At 69.9% G+C, this 14864-nt stretch overlaps 1 protein-coding gene across 1 annotated transcript in view; it reads left to right on the top strand.

Annotated features, from left to right (window-relative positions):
* SPEG (SPEG complex locus) overlaps window positions 1–14864 on the top strand; it is a 40750-nt gene that overhangs the window by 2398 nt on the left and 23488 nt on the right. Inside the window, exons 2-5 of the mRNA XM_026039268.1 lie at window positions 13–408; window positions 12497–12586; window positions 12760–13138; window positions 14055–14864. Of these exons, the coding sequence (XP_025895053.1) occupies window positions 13–408; window positions 12497–12586; window positions 12760–13138; window positions 14055–14864 (1675 nt within the window). The remainder of the gene's footprint in view (window positions 1–12; window positions 409–12496; window positions 12587–12759; window positions 13139–14054) is intronic.

Genomic DNA, 14864 nt, shown 5'->3' with positions numbered 1-14864 from the left:
GCCGGGCCGCAGAGGCAGCGGGGGCGGCCGGGCGCCCGCCGGGCAGGCCCGGGGCTGCCCCTGCAAGCCCGGGCATCCCCCCGAAACGTGCCAAGGTCACCGGAGAGCAGGGGGCGGCCGAGGGGGCCCGCGTGCGCCCGCTGGCACCGGTGTTTGCGCGCAAGCTGAAGAACGCGGCCATCGGCACCGGCTGTGACATCCGGCTGAAGGTGGTGGCCGTGGGGCACCCCCAGCCCAGCCTGCGCTGGTACCGGAACGGCGAGCGCATCACCCCCAGCGGCGACGAGCCCGGCACCCTCTGGATCCGTGACAGCAAGAAGGAGGATGCCGGCGTGTACACGTGCATCGCGCAGAACGAGCAGGGAGAGGCCATGACGAGCGGCGTGCTGGCCATCATCGACATGGAAGGTACGGGCTGCCGGGCGCCGCACGCTGCGGCTGTGCCGGTGCTTTGCAGCGCCCTGCTTCAGTGCTGGTGCAGCAGGCTGGCGCTGGCGGGTGCTGCCAGCCTGCCCGGGGCTCCCTGCAGCGGCTGGGGCAGGAGGTGCCCGTGCGGGTGCCAGGGCGCGAGGTGTGCAGCAGCACGAGGGGCAGCACGAGAGAGAGAGCTGGGGGCTGCTGCAGGCGCTGTGCGCGGCACCGGCTGCACCGGCCTGCGCCCCACGGCCCCGCGACCCCGCGCTGCCGGCCCCTCAGCTCCCGTGCCACCCCCGGGATGCCTTGGGGCAGCAGCACCCAGGGCACCTTGGCACTGGGGCACCTACTGGGGGCACTGGACCCTGCTGGGGCGGAGCTTGAGGTTGCAGTGGGAGGAGCCTCCTTTCAGGAGGCGGGGCATCGCCCTGGTGGGCGGGGCCTGCTCGTGCAGTGGGCGTGGCTGCTGCTCAGTGAGCAGGGATGGAGCCCCCAAGGGTCTCCCTGCTGCCCCCGGGACAAGGGGCAGAGCAGCTGTGGTCTAGGATAGCATGGCCCGGGATAGCGCGGCCCGGGATAGCGTGGTCTGCGATAGCGTGGCCTGGGATAGTGCGGCCCGGGATAGCGCGGCGTGGGATAGCGGCCGTGCGGGATGCCGCCCTGCTGCTGGGTGCGCGGCGGTACGTGGGTGCCGTGTCCCTCGCACGCAGCCGTGCGTGCGGGGCGGCTGGAACCACGCTGTGCGACCAGCGGCTGCTGCAGAGCTGGCCCCTCCGAGCGGGGATGGGACCACCCCTGTAGGGCCGTTGGAGGGACCCTGCGGGGCTGCCCGGGGCTCTGCTCGGAGGAGAGCTGTTTGTTCCAGGGTGTCACCAGGGCGGGCAGCGAGCACGGAGCTGCGCAGAGCCCTGGGGCTCCCGGGAGGGGGCACGTGGGGCTGTGCCCTGCTCTGCCTGGGCACTGGGCAGATGAGGGCAGGAGGTGCCTGCAGACAAGGGCAGCGCATGAGGAGCAGGAGACGTTGCTCCCTGTGGGGCTGGCACTGTGGGGCACATCTAGGGGCGAGGGAAGGGGTATGGGCTGCTGAGGGGTATGTGGTAGGGGAGCAGGGCAGTGGGGCGCTGTGGGGCAGCGCAGCTCTGTGTGCACATTGTGCTGAACGGTACCGAGGGACTGTGAGGGCCCCTTTGGCATAGAGGGACCGTGGGCCTATGGCTTGGCAGCGGGCAGCTTGGTGCTGCGGGAGAGGTGCCCTGCGCCGTGGGGTACTCCGCGCCGTGGGGCAGCCCGCTGCGGGCGCTGGCGGAGCCGTTCGGCCCTGCGGGTGCGTGAGGCTGCGGTGCCGCTGGCACGGGCCCCAGCGCTGCCCAGCCGCCTGGCAGGCACCGCCTGATTTCCCCAGGTGCCCGTTCCCGTTGTGCTGACGCACGCGCCCTGCTCCCGATTCCCAGCGCCGGCCCTCGTGGCCGCGTTTCTGGAGCAGATGAGGGAGGCGTGGAGCAGGCAGGGCTGCCTAGCGCTCTGAATGTCACCCTGCCCAGGCACTGTCCCGGGCAGTGCGGGTGCCCTGGGGCACAGCCACCCAGAAAGCCCCTGGGGGCAGCGCCGCGGGCCCCCACGGGCCATGGGGCTGGCAGGCTGCATGTGGGGCAGTAGCAGCCCCCAGGTGAGGAGTTGCCCTGTCCCCCGCGCAGCGCCCGGGGCCACGTCCCAACGGGACAGCCGTGGGAAACACAGTGGCTGTCCACACCAGACCAGGGCATGCAGGACAGCCGAGGCCTGGGGGGCACAAGGTCCCTTGGGGTCCCACATCCGCAGGAAGAGAAGGATCCCTGCCCATTCGCTGGCACCACGGGGTGGTGGGCGCGGAGCCCCATTCTTTGCACGGCGGCTCGGGCCAGGCGCCCGGGCAGCTCCCGGTGTGGGGCAGACGCCGCTGTGTCAAGGGGGCAGTGGGCAGTGCCAGGGGGCCGTGCTGCCCGGCTCCGCCCCGCCAGGTCCTGCCGCACCGGCTCCGCATTCCCCTCGCTCGCACGAGCCCGATTTAGCTCCTCTAATCCCTTGCCCTGAATCTGTCGCTCCACCCCACTAATGATTTTCTCCTGCTCGTCTCCCAGGTCCCTCGAGTGCGTCAGTGCTGGCGTGGGGGGCACTGGGAGGCCCACATGGGGCGAGCGAGGCGGCGGGTGACGGGGCTCCTCAGGGTGCCAGTGACTCCCCAGATGCTGCCATCCTCCCGCTGCCCCTCGCCGGCATGGGGGGCTCTGCACCGAGCGGTGCGGGCGCTAACAGAGACTCAGGTGCTCACGGACCCTTCCAGCAGCCCTGGTGCTGCCCCAGGCCCCCCGGGCCCCTCTATCACTTCTCCGGCCGCACCTCCTGAATTCCCCCCCGTCCCGAGCGGGATTAAATCACCTCCTAAGAACTCCAGCTAATCTCCGTGCAGAGCTGGGCCCGGCCCTCGCGGGCTGTGCCAGGGCCGGCTGATCCTGCCCGCCGGCGCTGCGTCTTATTTCAAGGTTGGATTTGTCCGTCTCCAGCTCCCAGGCCGGGTCTCGCGCCGCCGCCTCCACCTGCACGCAGCAATCAAACCGCCTCGTAACCTTTCCTCAGCCCGGGAACAGGCCGACCCGGGGCGGATTTAGGGGCAGGGAAGGAGCAGGAGCTGCCAGGCCCCGGCACAGCCCCATCCCGTGCAGCCCGCTGTGCAGCAGGGATGTCTTTTGCAGCCCAGTTTGTGCTGTGGCATGAGTGGGCACAGCACGGGTGGTGTCCGGAGGACTTGGCACTCCTATTGCATGCCACACGGCTCTGCCCGCCCGAATCCCTGCTTTCCTCGCCGCTTCCGGGCAGCAGCAGTGACGGACAAGCTTTTCCAGCTGCAGGAGCCGTGCTGCCTGCTGTGCCCCAGGCACTGGGGCCGTGCGCGGCCGCCACGATGGCAGTGCCACCCCAGTGGGGACGGCTGCGCTGGCGCTGACCCTGGTGGTGGCTCGGCACGCCGGCCGTTTATCTCGGTGCCTAATTTTAGTCCCTTGCTCTGCAGAGCTGTGCCCATGTTTAGTGCCAAGCGCCCCTGCCCTCAGGAGCCCCGACCAGCTCTCCTCCAGGCGCCGTGCTCCTGGGGCCCGAGCTAAAACCTCCCGTGCCACCTCCTTGCCCCTGTGCCCGTACAGGGCTGCTGTGTCCCGCACCAGCCTTTGCAATGCCGAGATGCTCTGCATGGCAGGTGCCACTCTGGGAGCCGTTCCCAAGCGGAGCAGGGACGAGTCCCCCGGGATATGCAAGCATGGTGAGGCTGGATCCACCACGCAGGGTGCCCGCAGCCAGTGGGGCTGGAGGATGGACCTGCCTGTGCAGCCTCTGGGCCTGAGGGCACCAAAGAGCCGCTGCCTGTCCCTGGGGAAGCCTCGTCCTTTCCCAGCAGGGATCCTCGCACCCGGAGCAGCCCACGCAGGGCAGCAGGCGACCTTGGCCAGCTGTGCCAGCCCTGCAGAGCTGGGCAGCGGCCCGGCAGGGCCCGAGCGTGGAGGGACCCCCGCGCGGGACGCAGCGCGGGGCGCTCAGGAGCGGGGCAGGCGCAGCGGCTGCAGCTGTCCAGTCAGTCACCTCCACCCCTGCCCTCTCCGCCGCTGCTGGGCGGTTATTTTTGCTGAGGAATGTGCCGTCCCCGGGGATTGTGGCAGGTTGCAGGGCTTGTGTTACAGGCGAGCGGCCGAGAGCCGGGCCCGCGCGCGGGTAAATATAGCAGCGCCGTCCAGGGCTGCGCCATGGGGCTCGCGGGGCGCCCCGACCCCCAGCGCTCCCCAGGACGGCCTGTGTGTGCCCCCGGGACCCCCGGCACCGGTGTGGGGTGCTGGGGTGCCAGGACTGGCTGGCAAGACGGGTACAGAGCACCAAGACAAATAACGCTGTTCTGCAGCCAGGGAGCTGCTGCCGCACTGTCCTGTCCATGGACAAGGGACGGAGTGGGAAGGCCCTGGAGCAGGGAGATGAGGGATTAGAGCCTGGGGTGCAGGAGCTGCTGTGACCCCCGTGCTGTGCTGCCCACAGTGCAGGGACATGTCTGGGGTGGGCATGAAGGGACTTGTCCGTGCAGTACCGGGACACCGGGAGGGAGGCAGTGAAGGGGACGCCGCGGGGCCAGGAGGGCTGACACGCTCTGGGCCACAGGACACACCAGGGACCATTTCCCCGCTGCTCGCCAACTCTGGAGCCTCGGGCCCGCGGCATGGAGGACACGGTTCCTGGGGACGACGCTGCACGTGTGGCGTGCGCAGGACCCCGGCTGCCGGGCACCGTCGCTCCCGAAGGTCACCTTGCGGGTGCCAAGGCTCGTCCCTGCGCGGGGCCAACCTGTCCCCCACATCAGCTCCCCAGCTCCTGCGGTGCCACTCGCGCCGTGCGCAGGCCGCTCGGCAGGGCGCAAGCGCATGAAACATTCATGATCAGCGCTCCTCGCGGCCCAGACGGCTGCACACACCGGCGCCCATCAATTATTCAAGTGCTCAGCGCCACCGACTCCGTGCGGCTCGTGGCCAGTGCCGCGTGGCCAGCGGCCAGCGTTCGCAGGGACGGGTTCCGGGCAGCCCGCTGGGGCGTGCAGGGAAGCGCAGCACGGGGCCGGCCGTGCCCAGAGCCCACGGGAGGCTCCCTGGGCGCAGAGCCCCCCTGGGCGCAGAGCCCCGGGTGGGCGCAAGCCCCGAGCCTGCCCTGCTGGAGGGCTCTGCCCGCGGGTGCCGCCTGCCCGGGCTCCTCTCCCGGCGCTGGAAGGGGGACAGCAGAGTCCTCCGCCTCCCCAACAGCAGCTTGCCGCTGTGCCAGCGCTGGCCTTTGCACGACTTGCCTCCTGCGCGGGGTCTCCACAGAAACCCCGCAGCATCACTTGCATTGTGGCACTGTCAGAAATGTTGTATAAACAGGCGCTTTTGTACTGGGTAATTTGCAAGTTATTACGGAGCCATGAAAAGCGCCACGTTGGGAGTCACGGGCTGGGAGGAGAAGTGGAGAAAAGCTGCCAGGGCTGCCAAGCTTTGTGCCGCGCACGATACTCGAGTGCGTGCTGGCGCGGGGACCAGCTCCCGGAGGAGGGTGAGCAGCGGGAGGACCGGCACTCCGTGGGGACGCCTGCTGCAGGAGGGTCCCCACTGATGCCCTGCGGTGGGCTGCTGTTCTCGGGCACAGCAGCCAGTGCTGCTTCCCAGAGCACAAGGTGTCCCCCACTCCTGGGATCCAACGGCGTGAGGAAGTGACACAGCTGCCACCCATGCTGGCAGCCTCCCCAGGAGCCCGGCTGGGGGCAATAACAGGCGCTAAGGGCCCTAAGCTGCCCCACCTGAGCCTGGACCCCCACCCTCTGCCCATGTCCCATTTAAGCGCTGTTTAAGGTCAGCTATGGGTATCCAGTTGTGCCTTGGGCTGAGCTCTTGGTGTGTCTGTCTCCAATCCTGCCTGGGCACCTTGGACAGGCCCTGGACTTGCCTCCCATGGGGTTCCTGCTGCAGCCTGCGAGCAGCTCGTGGCTCCTCTTGCTGTGCCCAGCCCCTGGAGGGGGGCACCCTGCACCGTGGCGTGGTCTGTGCAGGGTCACCCGTGGCTCCCCGTCCTTAGGAAGCAGCCACTCTCTTGTGTGGCTTGTGTGACTTGACCAGGGATACTGAGATTCCCCAGGCCACCTCCCAGGGTGAATCTTGTGTACCGCTAGCTGCAATAGCGAGGTGCCAGCCCAGGGCTGGGCTCTAGGGTGAGCGTGTGGGGCACAAGTCTGGCTTGTTACCGGCTCTGGGGGGCCTGGATATGAGGCTTGCAAGGGCAGGCAAGGGGGCTTGCAGAGGGAGCTCTCCTGGTTGCGTGTGAGCGGGCCAGGCAGTGCCCGGAGCCCAGTGCCTGTCCTGGCAGCAGGGTCTGCTTGTGGCAGCAGGACTTGTGGGGCTGACAGGAGGCACGGCCGGGCTGGGGTGTCAGTGGTGTCGGTGCACTGGCCATGACGTGCGAGGCGGTGGCACGGGGTGCGGCTGTTGTGCGTTGTGTTGGCCTTGTCCCCCGGGCACGCGCGGGGACCATGCACAGTGCCCCGTGGTGCTCAGTGCTGTGCTGCGCGGGAGAGAAGAGCAGCCCTTGTCCCGGGTGGCCCCACGGGCAGGGCAGGGGCTGGTGACACAGCACGGGCTGTCCCGTGGGGCAGGGCAGGCTCTGGGCCCGGGCGTCCCGCGGAGCGGAGCCGGCAGGAGGGCAGCACTGGTGCCCGAGGTGCCTCTGTGCACGGCTGCCCTCTCCTCCGGGCACCTGTGCCCACAAGCGCCGTGCGCGCCGCGGCGCGCGCCGTCATTGTGTGTGCCAGCCTGCGAGGAGGCGGAGGCAGGAGGCAGGCAGGGAGGAGGAGGAGGAGGAGCGCCCCGGTGATGCTTCATGCTCGCGGCTCCAGCCCTCCGGAGCCCGACCTGGCGAGCCCCTTCCCCCCGGCCGTGCCCGGCTGCAGGCGGCAGAGGATGCTCCCGGCCTCGCCGGCCCCCCGCGCCTGCTGACGTTGGGGACCCCGCCGGGAGCGGGCTGGCGTCCTGCCGGGCCTGAGCCGCTGTGCCTGGGCCAGCAGGGCTCTGCGGAAGCATGAAGAAGATCTGGGTGAAGAAGCGCTTCCAGGTACGGGCTCCCGCGCGTGGCAGGGCACGGAGGAGGGGGCAGTGCCGGAGAGCCGGAGCAGATCCAGCCAGGCTGGGGATGGGGGTGTCCCGGCAGTCCTGCCCCTGCCGCCTGGGGCTCCCCAGGGCTTCACCTATGGGGCTCCAGTGCTGCTTGCAGAGCTGCCAGCTCCCTGCGTGTCCCTGGCGCGCCGGGCAGCACGGTCCCTCCCTCCGGGGGACAGGGCAGGTGCCTGGCACCGCCTTTGCCCGGCGCCATCCCGAGGCGCTGGGCTCTGACCCTCTCCCCGGGCTCCCCGCCGCCCCATCCCCCCTCCCCATCCCGCTCCCCGTGCTCCCATCTGCCCTCGCCGCCCTGCGGAGCCGCGGTGGCAAATGGAGGCTGCTGCATGGCTCCCTCCAGCCCCGCTGCCGGTGGTCACGGACCTGGAGACGAGGCTTTGCATGCGTCATCCCCTGCGCGTCAGGAGCATGCCTGGCAGAGGCAAGGCTCCTCCGCGGGGCCCCTCGCCACTCGCGCTGCCACCGAGCAAGGACGTCACTCGGCCGCGGGGGGATGGGGACGAGCCTGCCCGGGAGCCCGCCCAGCTCCCCCACGGCGCACAGCCCCCGGCAGGGGCTGCACGGGCCCCCCGTGTCACCCTGCAGCCATCCTCCCCACACAGGGCCGGGGAGGGGCTGCCGCCCGCAGCCCCTTCGCGGTGGGTGCAGGAGGTGCCTGGGGACACAGAGGCCCCAGCCGGGACCCCGGCTAGGTGCATCCGAGGCGGGAGCGGGATGCGGGGGATGCAGGTCTCCCGCTGGGGCAGGGAGGGTGGCACTGCCTGCCCTTGGGGACACTGTGCACAGGGGCTGGGTGTGCGCTGGGGACGGCCCTGCTCCATCGGCCCAGGCGCTGGGAGCATCTGGGCCCGCACAGCGGCGAGCCCTCTGCATCGGGCGAGCTGTCTCCTGCCTCCCCATATCCTGCCTGTCCCTGCTCCTTGTCTGCCTCAGCCCATGGCACCGGTGTTGGGTGCTGCTGGGCTCCGTGTGCCGGGCGGTGGCAGGATGCGAGGGCTGTGCTCCGAGTCCCCAGGAGACCCCTGCAGCTCCTGTGGGGCCTGTGGCGCTGCCTGGGGAGGTTAAGCTCCCTGAAAGGCCCAGGAAAGGTGCCCAGGCCGGGCAGGGTGGCTCTGCGCGTGGCCTGGGACCAGCAGGGCAGAGCCTGCAGGGTGCCGAGCCCAGCTGCCCTCAGGCCTCGTGGCACCGAGCAGGCTCCAGAGGCTCCCCGATTCCTCTTCCCTGGCTGCAAAGGAAACCCCAGGGCTGGGAACGCATCCGTCCTTGCCCGGCGGGCACTGGAGCCCAGAGCCCAGTGCCAGAGCAAGCACCGCACTCCGTGCTGCTCCTGCCCGCTTTGCACGGCCGTGCTGGACTGACCCCTCCTAGGAGGCAGAGGAGTGGCTGTCCCCCCGGGCAGAGCCCTGTGTCACCCGGCGGGTGGGCACAGTGCCCCCCGAGCCCGCGGGCTGCCCTGTCCCACAGACCTGTTGCGGTGCAGGGGGGTGCGGGCCCAGCTGCCCCACCGGTGCCGGGGGGCAGAGCCCGGCCCAGGCCTGCAGGCCGCATGCACCGGATTCGGTGGGGAGCCGGTGGCGCCAGTCCCCGGGGAAGCCACGAGAGCACCCGTTAATGGCACTCAATTGCATTTTCATTTTTTAATGGGGGAATTATCCGCCAATGGTGCAGTTAATCACTCGTGTATCTTTCCCTGGCCTGGCAGGCGGGCTGCCAGCCAGCACCGGCACCGCCAGCCGAGGCGGGAGGTGAAGCCTGGCTCAGCTGAATACAAATGTGCCTCGTGCCGGCGCTGCCCTCGGGCCCGCGCCGCATGCAGGCAGGGCTGCCGGGAGCCCCCGGCGCCGCCCGCCCACAGGGGTGCTGCACGGGCAGGGCTTGGGGCTTGCAAAACGGATCTGCTGCCCCTCGAGAGGGCAACTGAGGCCTGGCCAAGCCTGGCTGCCTGCCCCTGGCACTGCCTGGCTGCCCCCTGCATCCCCTTTGCATCCTGCTTGCCCTGCCTGCCGCGGAAATCACCACATCCCTCTGCATGGGTGTCCGCCAGGCCCGGCAGCTGGCTGGCCCCCGGGCCGCCCGCTGCCTTGGCAAGCGGGTGCCCAGGCTGCTGGCACGGCCAGCAAGGAGCTCCCGGCGCCTCCGCATGTCCCGATGGCAGGAGCACATGGCTCCCACGCCGCCAGCCCTGCGCATATGGGACAGTTCTGTGCCCCTTGTGCCCAGGCGGCCCCCTTGGCTGGTGCCACCTCCAGCAGGAGGGAGGCTGCTGCCCCTGCCTTGGGTCCCTGCCTGGCTGCCTGCGCTTGGGCCAGCACTTGGAAGATGCTTTGCTGGCCCGGGCCCCGTGTTGGCACGCGCTGTGCCTTCGAGGGGGCCGCGGAGCACTTGGGCACCTGCCCTGCTGCCGCCGCGTCCTGCCTGTGGGCAGTGGGCAGCGGTGCCAGGGCAGCTGGGATGCACAGGGCTCTGCACCCGTGGGGACCCCCAGGCTCACCCGCTGCCGGCTGCAGCAGGTGGAGTGCCACGTGTTGGAGAGACAGCTGGAGAAAGGCACTCGAGGTGCCACGGGGACGGCGTTCCGTGGGTGCGCCCAGCTCCAAGCTGTTCAGCTGGGCGAAGGCAGGAGCCCGTCAGCGCCGAGCACCGTGGCGGTGACGCGCGGCAGGAGGGAGGCCCGAGTGCTCCGCGTGGACCGGAGCGCCAGCAGGGACAGGCGCCCGAGCCGGGGCGCTCGCACGTGCGCTCTGCGTGCGGGGAGCGCCTTGCACCGGGGCCAGGCTGCTCCCGGGGAAGACGTGTGTGTCACCGCGGGGGCGCGCATGGTGACAGATGCCAGCACGTGCAACGACCTGGAGACATTGAGGGGTGCATGTGCAGGTGTGCGCGTGTGCAGCTGTGTGGGCCCTCGGGGCACCTAGGTGTGCCAGTGCACGGAGTGCGTGCCTGTAGGTGTGGGTGTGCGGTGGAGGGTGCTGTGGGTGTGCGGTGTGCTGTGGGTGTGCGGTGCGGGGTGCTGTGGGTGTGGGTGTGCGGTGTGCTGTGGGTGTGTGGTGCGGGGTGCTGTGGGTGTGCGGGGTGCTGTGGGTGTGGGTGTGCGGTGGGGGGTGCTGTGGGTGTGCGGTGTGCTGTGGGTGTGCGGTGCGGGGTGCTGTGGGTGTGCGGGGTGCTGTGGGTGTGGGTGTGCGGTGTGGGGTGCTGTGGGTGTGCGGTGTGCTGTGGGTGTGTGGTGCGGGGTGGTGTGGGTGTGCGGTGCGGGGTGCTGTGGGTGTGCGGTGCGGGGTGCTGTGGGTGTGGGTGTGCGGTGCGGGGTGCTGTGGGTGTGCGGTGCGGGGTGCTGTGGGTGTGCGGCGTGGCAGCTCCGCTCTGCAGGGAGAGGCAGAACCTGAGCAAGGGGGGCTGCGGCGAGGCGTGTGAGCGCTGCGTGCACGTGCGCGGCGCTGCCCGTGCCGTGGCAGTGCCCTGTGCACGCACCAATGTGCGTGCCACGCAGGACTGCACGTGACTGTGCCCCATATGCCCAGGGTGTGACTTGCAGGTACTGCCTGTGTCAGGGCAGTGCTCATTCAGTTTCCAACTCCCTGTTTCGGAGTGGTTGTGCAGAGGGCTCGGATGGACATTGTGGGGGTCATGCAGCAGCCAGACAGGGACTGCGCCGCTCAGCAGCTCTGCGTGGGGCAGGGCAAGCCCTGAGCTCCCCGCATGGCCCTGCCTCCTCCTCCTCCTCCTCCTCCAGGTGGTCCTCCGGGGGATAACGCTCTTCTCTCTTTTCCTTTGCAGAAAACCGGCCACTCCCGGCGCTTCGGGCGCTTTACGCATGGTGCGTTGAATTACCAGAGCCCCGTCCTGCCCTCGCTCCCTTCCGAATGCGTCTGGGATTGGGGGTCTGCACCACATTCCTGCTCACCCTGCGGCGCTGGGGAGGCGCGAGGGGCGCCCTGGGCTGCCCAGGGGCAGCGGGGTGGTGCGTGGCACCCGGGAGCTGCCATGGGGCAGGGGACGCTGTGTCCTCCCTGCCCACCCCAGCTGCAAGGCAAAGGACGGGCCTCAGAGCTGGGTCATGGTGGCTTGTGATGGCCGGGACAGCCCTTGTGGCTGTGTGGGGCTCTGCTCTCCTCTCCCGGGGTGTTCCCGCGGCTCTGAGCCGGTTTGGCTGCATCCTGCCCGTGGGAGGCTTGCCAAAGATGCTCTATTTGGGCCCACTTTGTCATGGCCCACAAACTCATCCTGAGAGCAGGAGGGCCGGTCTCTAGGAGCGTCGCCACTTTCTCTACAGGGTAGTGCAATTTATTGCAATGCTTCCCACGGGTGGGTAGAGGACGCACTTGTGTTTGCCAGAGGGTGAGTGCTGGCACCCCTGTGCCGGAGGATGTGCAGGGGGATGCGCGTACCCGTGTGCCCGGACCTCTCCGTGCCGGAGCGTGCAGCTGGTTGCAGCCCCTGCAGGGCCCCGCGGTGCGCGGCGGCCTGAGCCAGGCTGTGGGGCAGAGCGGAGGGGCACCGGGGCCAGCACCAGGGTGTGGGGAGAGGCCGCCTCGTGCCGTGCCAGGGCTGGGTCTGTGCGAGGCGGGAAGGGGCGGCTGCGTGCTGCACCGCGAGCAAGTGGCGCCCGGCTCAGGAGCGGCAGGACCTGTGCTCGGCCCCACGGGTGCTCGGACGCTGCTCTAGGGTTTGGGTTACTTGCTGTGGGGAGGTAAGATGGGGCAAATGCCCAGTCATACGTCCCCATCGGAGCTCCTAGTCATGGCAGGACACTGCCCCGTGCTGGTGTGGGGAGGTGCTGGGGACAAGTGTCCTTCCCCACTGCCCCCCGCGTCTCCGCAGGCCGGGCCGATAACCGGGTGTTGATGTCTCTCTCTCTCTTGCTGCCCCTATGGAAGCGAAGTTTTCCGCTCCTGCAGGAAACAAAGCTACGGTAGGACGGCCCTCACCTCATGCCAGCCCCCGTGTCCCTGGATGGAGCCCGGGTCTCCAGCTCTGCCGCCAGCCCCTCTCTCTGCTCCCGCTGCTGCCCCGCTGCCTGCACCAGCCCTGGCCACGGCCGCCTTGCGGCTGCATCCCCTGCACCGGCACCATCCTCCCGCCTGCCTCCAGCCTCCTTCCCGGTGTCTGCGGCAGCTCCTGCCCCTTTCTCCCTGCCCCGCAGCGTGTCCCTCCCGCTGCCCTGGCTGCGCTCACCTCCCTGCTGCCCACTCCTGCCCTTCCCTGCTGCCGGTCTGTGCTCTCTGCTTCCCGGTAGACCCCGGCATGGTCACAGCCGTGCCCTGGCCTCATCCCACGCCGTCCCGTGCTGATTTCCTGCCCTGCGCTTGGTGGGTCTGCAAGGGGCCGTGCCAGTCCCTACCATCATGCCCATGTCCCCTCACGCTCCGCTTTCTCACCTGCAGACTCGGAGACCGGCGAGGATGAGCCCAGTGACCCCCAGGTGACGCAGCGCAGCGAGCTCCAGGATGAGACCACCTTCAGCACCCCCACGGGTGAGCCGTGCTCCCCAAGCGCAGCCAGCGCGGGGGTGCCCACGGGGAGGGAGCCACGCAGAGGGGCTTTGGCTCAGCCCGGCGCCGCGCCGCCCGTGCCCCGTGCCCGCTCGCGAGCAGGGCGCGGGGCTGCTCCTGCGAGCACCCCGTGGTGCTCACCCCTCTGCTTGCAGGCGAGTCCGACACCCTCGTGGACACCTCCATGAACACGACGCCGACCTCGGTGCTGGCCCTGTCGCAGGCGGAGGAGCGCTCCAGCTGGTCGGGCAGCCAGCAGACCGTGGTGGAGAAGGAGACGGATGCCGGCGTCCCCGCACGGGGACCCTACCTGCGCCCCAGTGCCTGGCAGCCGCAGGGAACCCCAAGGCAAGCAAACGCGGCGGCCCCGCACGGCGCCGAGGTGCGGCACCTGGGCGTGGAGCCGCTGGTGCGGGCATCACGGGCTAATCTGGTGGGCACGAGCTGGGGGTCGGAGGATAGCCTCTCGGTGGCCAGCGACCCCTACGGCAGCGCCTTCAGCCTGTACCGAGGACGGGCGCTCTCGCTCCACGTGTAAGTAGCAAGGGGAAGCGCGCGGAGGGGACATCGCGCTGGGGCCATCTCGCCAACCACCGCAGCCATCTTCTCCCCTCCGCCTGGGGCTTTCTTTGGCTTCTCCATCCCTGGATGAGGAACGGAGGCTCTGAGCCGTAGGCAGCGCTGGCCCTGGTGAGAAGGAGGGAGCACCCTGGGGAGCGGAGGGCACAGGCAGTGGGGTGAGGGTGCTGGACACAGCCGGTCCTGGAGCTGGCTCCTTTCCGCTGTGGCTGGATGGAGGTCGGTGCGAGCTGGGTGCCGCGTGGCGCAGCCTGAGCGCGGGCACCCGGGGCCGTGCAGGGCTGCCCGCTGCCGCGCGGCCCGGCAGAGCAGGGGACACACCGACGTGCTCAGAGCCCCCATCCCTCCCCGCCGCCTTTGGTTTCCCATGCCGCAGGCCTGCTCCTTCAACCTCCATCCTGCCCTTTGCGTTCGAGGCTGCTTGTTCCACCAGAACCTCATCTCCACCTTATGATTTCTGCACCGCAATATTGCAGCCCTCCTGACCGCGCTGCCAGCGGAGGAGGGTGGTGGGGCTGGGACAGTGGCATGGTGGGGGGCACCAAGACCTCCTGGGCAGAGTGGGGCTCCCCACTGCTCTCTTCCCCCCAGTGCTCTCTGCACAGCAGCCCCAGAAGGGGCCTTGCTGGATGCCCCAGTGTCACAGCTGCGGGTGCCCAGGGTGTCCCTGAGCACCAGCCTGCTCTCCCCAGAGCCATTAGCCCAGCCCCGGTGCTCTTGGCATGGCTGGATCCCTTGCCGGGGCCCATCAGGTCTCCTCAGGCCCCCCTGGGGTTCCCGTGCCCCTCTGCCCAGGTGCTGGGGGCCGGGGCTGACGCAGCACGTGGGCGAGGAGGGAGTCTGAACCTGTCCCTGTGTCCTCTGCTTGCAGCAGCCTCCCCCAGGGGGGCTACCGGAGAGATGACCCCCACACTGGCCCTGTCTCTCCCAAGCCCGGAGCTGAGCCCCCGAGGTCCCCCGCGGCCCTACCGCTGACCGCCAAGCCCCCCATCCTGCGCTCACCGTCTCCCCGCGCCGGCCTATGCCCGTCATCCGGAGCCGCAACCCAGACATCTACGCGGGGCCCTGGCGTCCCCTCCTTCACCCCGGTGACACCTCGCAAGAAATCCGCCATTCCGCTTGAGTACCAGGACACTGTCCCCGAGGAGTATGAGGAGAAGATCAAGAAGCCCAAGTCTTCAGGGTACTCGCAGGGCAGCACGCAAGAGTCGCGTCCGCAGACACCCATGAGCGACACGTCCAGCCGCGTCTCGGTGCGGGCATCGCCCAAGCTGGTGCGCTCGGGCTCCAGGATCTTCGAGAGGCTGCAGTACTTGGAGGAGCGCCGCAGGAGCCTGGAGCCGGCGGACGGCGCCTTCCCCGCGCACCCCTGGCTGCCGCTGCGCAAGACGCGCTCCTTCGACCAGCCGGGCCTGGACTCGCGGCGGCCCTGCACGCCGGGCGGCTCGCGGGAGGACGTGCGCGACGGCACCCGCTCCGAGCTGGGCAGCGCCGCCTGCCGCCGCCTGGCCTTCCGCCAGAAAGCCGCCTCCTTCGACGAGCGCGGCAAGTTCGCCAGCCGCGTCCACGACATCGAGCACAAGTTCTCAGCGGAGCTGAGCCGCGTCAAGCGCACCGTCTCCAAGCAGCAGCTGCGGCGCTCGCAGGAGCTCGCCAGGCCCGCGCCGCCCCGGGCGCCCTC

Source organism: Nothoprocta perdicaria, unplaced genomic scaffold (genome assembly GCF_003342845.1).
Source record: "Nothoprocta perdicaria isolate Ctin4 unplaced genomic scaffold, notPer1 scaffold_0, whole genome shotgun sequence".
Taxonomy (NCBI): domain Eukaryota; kingdom Metazoa; phylum Chordata; class Aves; order Tinamiformes; family Tinamidae; genus Nothoprocta; species Nothoprocta perdicaria.
This window is presented reverse-complemented; position numbering and strand designations above follow the sequence as displayed.